The 6624-nt window shown below is 38.9% G+C and overlaps 1 protein-coding gene across 1 annotated transcript; it reads right to left on the bottom strand.

Moving 5' to 3' along the window:
- Nucleotides 1–1148: 1148 nt before the first annotated feature.
- On the bottom strand, nucleotides 1149–1487 carry tal2 (T-cell acute lymphocytic leukemia 2). Its single transcript, XM_073465471.1, has one exon. It carries the CDS (start codon nucleotides 1485–1487, stop codon nucleotides 1149–1151), a length of 339 nt encoding a protein of 112 aa, XP_073321572.1.
- Between the last annotated feature and the right edge of the window lie 5137 nt (nucleotides 1488–6624).

Below are 6624 nucleotides of genomic sequence, written 5' to 3'. Positions count from 1 at the left end.
TTTATTTTTCAGCTGTGTGCAGCTCCTCCATTTCATTTGTGAATTGTATTGTGGGTATTCTTATTATACTTTTTTAGTTTTTTCAGTGAGAACAAACTACAACTCAAAACATGATTAGATTAAGTTAGTAGTGCTCAGAAGTTCAATGTTCAGCTGCTTTAAAAAAATACTTTTGCGTGTGTAACTATTGGAGTAAAAACAATTTCATAAAGGGTTTGTTTTTTTAACAAATCATTTAATAAATAAATAGTTCAAATAAATAACATACTGTATATTCACAAGCAAACCAAAATAACTTACAAAAGAGGTATCAGAAGATAATTAGCACACTTCACAGTCGACAATCAATTCATAATCTTTGGCTGTATGACATGCGTATTTTACAAAAACTCAAACGAAAACACATTTAAATAAGAAGATATTAGTGAGGTGAAGCATGTAATTACTGCAAGAGGATTGTCAGTTTTGCCGAATTTCCTCAGCCCAACCCTCAGTGCAGCAAGTCAGTAATCAACAAAAACATTGTTATGTAAAAGGAATGAGAAACGGTCCGTCTCAGAACTGATTCTTCTGAAGTCACATAACCTTGATAAATGAAAGTAAAGGTCAGATTTAGTCTTCTCGGGTAAAAAAAACAGCATGTCGATAAAAAAAAAAGTGCCCTTGGCTATTTTGAGACGATTGCAGTCTGGAGAATTGGCTGAGCCATTATCTATTCAAATGCTTTGCTGAATCTATCGCTTGAAATGAGAAATTCCTTAATCCCCTCCATTTTCCTCATCAGCAAAAACACCCTCTCATTGCAAAACTAAATTAGTTCCAGGCAGCCGGAAACAAGGAATATTAACACGAGGACATGAAGGGAATATTGTACATCCAGGTTTTTACACATCCATGCAAAATACAAATGAATTTTCACCTGCAAATCATATTTGAGGAGGCTGTGCCAACATGTTCAACCAAAGTCCACAAATATCACACAATATTGCAGCTTCTGCATTGAAACACAAGTCACACACAGGTGACAAATGCAGAGACAAAAATTAGTCTTGAGAAAGGACAAGATCAGTTTTTAAACCCAGGGAAAGGGTCAGGAAGTCCACTCAAGAGTTTCTTTTTTTTTTGAATGTGTGTTTGTGGCCGTGGTTCTACCAGGCCTCAGAGCTGTCGCAGCTGGATCCAGGTGAGGGGACTTCTGTGTCACTGGTCATGGCCCAGGGGTGAGGAGGGGAGTGCAGTTGCTCCATGTTTCCTCTGAGAAAGGTGAGCAGAGCAGTGGGGGAGTGGCTGGCCGGCTGGCCGCTCTGGCTCTCCAGCAGCTGCACCAAGAAGTTGATGTAGCGCATGGCCAGACGCAGGATCTCGTTCTTGCTCAGCTTCTTCTCAGGAGGATGGGTGGGGATGAGTTTACGGAGCTCGGCGAAGGCGGTGTTGACGTTGTGCTGGCGCCAGCGCTCCCTCGTATTGGTAAACACCTTCCTGGTCATGGTGAGCTGCAACGATCAGTTGATAAAAAATTAATCCGCAATCAAGCCATTTTGAAAAATTCATTTTCAGTCACATTTTAAAGCAAAAATGCCAAACATGCGCAAGTTCCAGTTTCATAAATGGGAAGATTTTATGCTCGCCTTCAGTGATTTAACGTAAAATAATCCCAGTGCCGAGGTGGCTGACTGAAAGGTGGAGATGAAGTAAATGTAAGCCTGGAGCAGAAAAACTGGCCACATAACACATGATGATAGAATTCATTTATCAGAGTTAATTTTGTCATTTGCTGCTGTTTTCTGCTAAACACAAGCCTCATATTTTCCCTCTTTATATAGATTTTGTTTGCTTATACCAGACATTAAGCTGTCGATATAAATTATAGATTTAACATTTAACCTTAAGTATTAAGTATTTATAGCAGTATTTAAACTTTTAGTTATAAGCAGATATTTGTCAATAATTTAAACTCTTCCTGTGGACACCCATAAGTGGAGGCTCATGTGTAAACAGATAATGAATCACAAAACACTGTTTATGAATATCATGCATTACAATGCATTTAAAACCATTTTGACATGGTTATATCATGCTATTAAATGCTAAATACTGAGTTTGCTTTTTAAGAAAAACATTTCTAAAATTATCATTATAAAATGATAATTTGTTCTTCTGATTGCAAAGTCTGCTATAAATGAACATAATTTATTTAACATTACACAACGGCTACAAGCAAATATACCCTTGCATTACACATTCTTGTTGATTAATTATTTACGTGATCAAAGCGGAAACACGTGGCCCCAAGGGAAGAAAAATACATCCTTGAATATATGACTGATTTCTTACCTGTGCGTGTGTAGAAATGTGCAGAAAATCTCAGTTGCGGAGCCGTCCTCTGCAGGTCATCAGTTGTCCAGGAGTCCGGTGTTCATGTCCACTCAGTAACGTCTTGTCATGCTCGCTGAGAGAGATCCTTATGAGCGAGAGGGAGGGAGAGAGTGAAAGAGGGAGAGAGAGTTTGAGGGAGGGAGGGATGGGGAGCAGAGAGAGAGAGAAGGGGTAAGACTGCTGCATGCTCGCATCCCACATTTTATAGCAGGGTGAACCCTATTGTGTGACGTGTGCTGTTGTGGAGCCTCTGTGGCATTGTGTGAGGTTGGTGTTAAAACACCACCCCCCCCTCTCTTTTTTCCATTTACAACCAATGCAGGTGGCCTCACAATCGTACTGTCCATAAGTCGTCACTTTAAATGATTTTCATAAGCGTTTGTGTGCAACATTTGGAGGGATTCTGGCTTTTTTTTTTTTTGCAGCGCTCAACAGCCTTTTAAGTGACTATTTGTGCTGCTTTTATGATTCATTGCTCATTTAATCCTTGAAGGTTCGCTCTAAAGGTGACAAATAAATTCCTATTGAAGTGAAACTGAGACGTTCATCTCTCTGATCCTTCTCTTACTGCTGTGGACACTTGTTCCTTTCTGTTTCTCTGACATTAGGCATGGACAACCCACCTTCCCCTCCGCCGAGGGAAAGACCTTGATATCACCGGCCGCTCTGCTATTGAATTCAGCCTGATTGGGCCACAAAAGGTAAAAATACCATATCCAGATTGACAGTCGAACAATATGGGTTTTGTTATGACTATGGTAATCTTGTTGAGCCATTCCAAGGGGCCACACATAAATTACAGAGGAAAGAGGGTGAGCGCAGCGTCCTGACTCACCTCCTACAACCTCTCCTCACTTCTCTCTCTCTCCCCCCTCTCTGCCTCCCACTTTCAACCTCCGTTCAGATAAAAAAACAAGTCTAGTTTAACCAATTGTCACTGTTCTTTTTACACCCTTCAAGTGTTGTTTCAAAGACGCAGCCTTCCATAAAAGTCTCTGTGTGGAGTAGGAATTTACATAATCCGATTAGGGGCTGGGATTAGCCCCAGGCCTGGAGAACAGGCCCGATGGGGGCCGTTTTCTGAATCGGCCATTCATGGGCCCTCCTGCACGTCCAAGAGGCTGCACCTGCAGGCCAGGCGCCACCGCTCTTTGGCTCTCCAGCCTCCACTGCAGGCTGAAGGTCTGCAGACACACTCGCTGTGGGACATTTTGACCAATGAGTTCATTACACCGACCAAGGCCAAGTGAGCAATTACACCTGATCTGTTGGGCTTTAGCTGCCATGCAGGTTGGAGCTGAAGGCAGTCTAAGCGTGATGAGTTAGGAAGGCACTTGTGGAGTTAATGACGTTGAATTAAGTGTAGCATTTTGATATGCAAGCACACTGATGACACATGAAGTCCAGTCAGCAAAGAGCATGACTGACTGAAGTTACTGCTGTTTGTTTTAGACAATTCGTGGACACAGACTTGGCGCTGTAGCTTTATTAGTTACAACAATTAGTTTTTTGAAAGAAACGGCGAGTATTTTGATAATTGTTGTAGTCATGTTTCATGCAAAAACGGGAAATATTTACAGCTTCTCAATCGATTTGCTGTTTTCCACCTTATATTTTTGGAAACTAAATATCTTTGAGACATTTTATAGACTGTTCAATTAATAGATTAGTGGAAAAATGTTGATATAAACGTTTATCAAATTTTGTATATCAGGTTTTGGTCAAATAATACTAACCATCTAAATAAATCTGTGGGAAATCGTAACCTCATTTTCTAAGTTTATAGACCAAACGATTAAATGAGAAAATGATTGGCAGATTTATCGATACTGAAAATAATCATTAGTTGCAGCTTCTCTTTAGATTTAGATTTACACTGCTGTATATACTTGAAAATTGTCTTTGGCCAACCTAAAGTTCATTAAAACATGAAAACATACAAACACATAACACTGACAGTATGAATACTCAAAATAATAAAATGCAATGTACAAAATTTTAAGAAAAACACCAGCCAGTAAACGTCTGATTAGTTTGATGACCCCACTGCAGACCCTTGCCAGCTTACTCTTGTATTTACTGCTCAGATTACAACACCAGCAGCATAGTAGATGTAGACTTGTCGCGTTGCTATGACACCAATTATTGGTTCACAATTAATTATCAGCCGCCCTGATAAACTCTGGATAAATGACAACGAAATGAGCTCTGACTGTCTGGCTCTACACTGATACAGATTGTCCTGATCAATACACTGATAGCTAAAATGTAGAAATCAATACAACCATCAGGTGATTCACTGCTGACCAAGTGATTCAGTGACGTGGAAACATGTCTGGGTTTCCCTTCATGAATCCTTTTTTTTCTTAAAAAAGTCAAAGTTGGCATCTTTGTAAATTAATAACAATAAATATTGTTTTAATGTTACAATAATACTGTAAAGTTGTCAGTGTTGGAAATTAATTTAAGAATGTGTAATTAACATATAATTTACCAGCACACCCAGTGAATTGTAAAGACATACAGTCTGTCAACAAACATCGAGGTTTTTTTAATTAATTCCAATTAATCTGTAACAGATTGTAAATTTTGCACACTTTGTAATTAGGGAGGATACATTTGTTACTTCTTGTTGGGCCGTTGTTGACTAGAAATAGCTGTTTGTAGGATTTGGTAGAGTGATTTCAACACTGATGACTCCGCATGGGACATTTTTCTTCAATACCTCATCTTATTTAAATGTTCTGATGTTGTTTACTGTGTCAAAATACTCCGTGTTGCTTCTGCTGAGACTGTTTTCCTTCATGGATGCATTGTTTTTCCCATCATAAATCAGTGCAGGTTCAAGCAAACAAATGCTGGGGCTCTGGGTCTTATTGAGAGAGAAGGGAAAACACACAGGTGACACAGTTAACTGCCGCCTGTGATTAAAGATAACAGCTGTGTGACCTTTACAGCTGCAGATCTAAAGGATGGCTTTGGTTTAAACAGCCTGTTAATTCCCACAATGTATCTCCTGCCCAATTCAGTCCAGGGCTAAAGTATAGTCAGGGGCAATTACAGCACCATTACGCTGCTATTTACCTAGCCTTCGTGTGTGGAAGGCTAGGCTTTTGTCCCTGTGCCATTAAAAAACAAACCATTTAGTCTCTCTCTTTGTTTGTCCACTGCTTGTTAGAAGGCAGAGGCCAGAGAGACAGACAGAGAAAGAGAGAGAGATGTTTAAAAAAAACAAAAAACCTGGCGGGTTATTGATGGTGGCTAGCCAGTGCTGGATATGGCTGTCCAGAGGCAGGGAGGCTTGGAGTCGATGTCCCCGGGGGTCGTCTTTGTCTGGGGATCATTCCTGAGGGAGCTGGCTTCACTCTGCTGGCTCGTGAAGATAAGCACTCTCTCCACATGCTGAGAGACGATGATAAGGGGATTGCTTCACTAAATGAAAAAGGAAAAAAATAGCCCCACCATTGGAGCTGCTAAAATGAGAAGCTTTATCAGTTTAGCTGGGAAAGACCCCCGATCCCACTCCTCCGACCATAAATCACAATTTGTTTTTCACTACTGAGCATGCTCAATATGCAGGGAAAAACAAAACAAAAGCAAAATGTGCACACAGTTGTAATCTTGATGTTTAAGCTTATTTTGTAAGAAGAAATTGGTAATACCCCCTTTATTTATTACTGAAAAGCAAAATACAAACTCATTTACATTGTATCGTAATGTAGTCGTAAGCACATGTAATGCTTTTTAAGTGTTAATGAGCAGAATTTTCAACAATTACAACTTTGATGAAGGCATACTCCTAACTTTATAACAAGAGTTACAGGGGGCAGGACATTTAAATAACATATAATAATAAACAAGCATTATAAATAAAAGTCATTAAACAGTAATAATAAAACTATAACACTAACACACAAAATACTCGGAAATATTAGTAAAATGATAAAATATCAGTATTTTATAATACACTACTTGCCCAAATAGATTGAATTCTTATAACTTTGTCAGCAATAACTTCACATATTTATTGTATGTTCCCGGTCATTTTCTCAATAGCAACCAACTGTTTTAAAAGAAAAATTATACAAAAAACTCATCAACATTTACAAAAGTAGAATTTTTTTTTTTCAAAAAAAGTCCAGGAAACATAGCTTGCAATGCAGAATTTTTGCAGTTGAACTAGCCAACCTTTAACTTAAGTTAATATTCCTATTAATAAAAACTCTGAAGCTCAACTTTTATGTAATT

Source organism: Pagrus major, chromosome 5, assembly GCF_040436345.1.
Source record: "Pagrus major chromosome 5, Pma_NU_1.0".
NCBI lineage: Eukaryota > Metazoa > Chordata > Actinopteri > Spariformes > Sparidae > Pagrus > Pagrus major.
The sequence above is the reverse complement of the archived record's forward strand: the minus strand, read 5'-3'. Positions and strand labels throughout refer to the sequence as shown.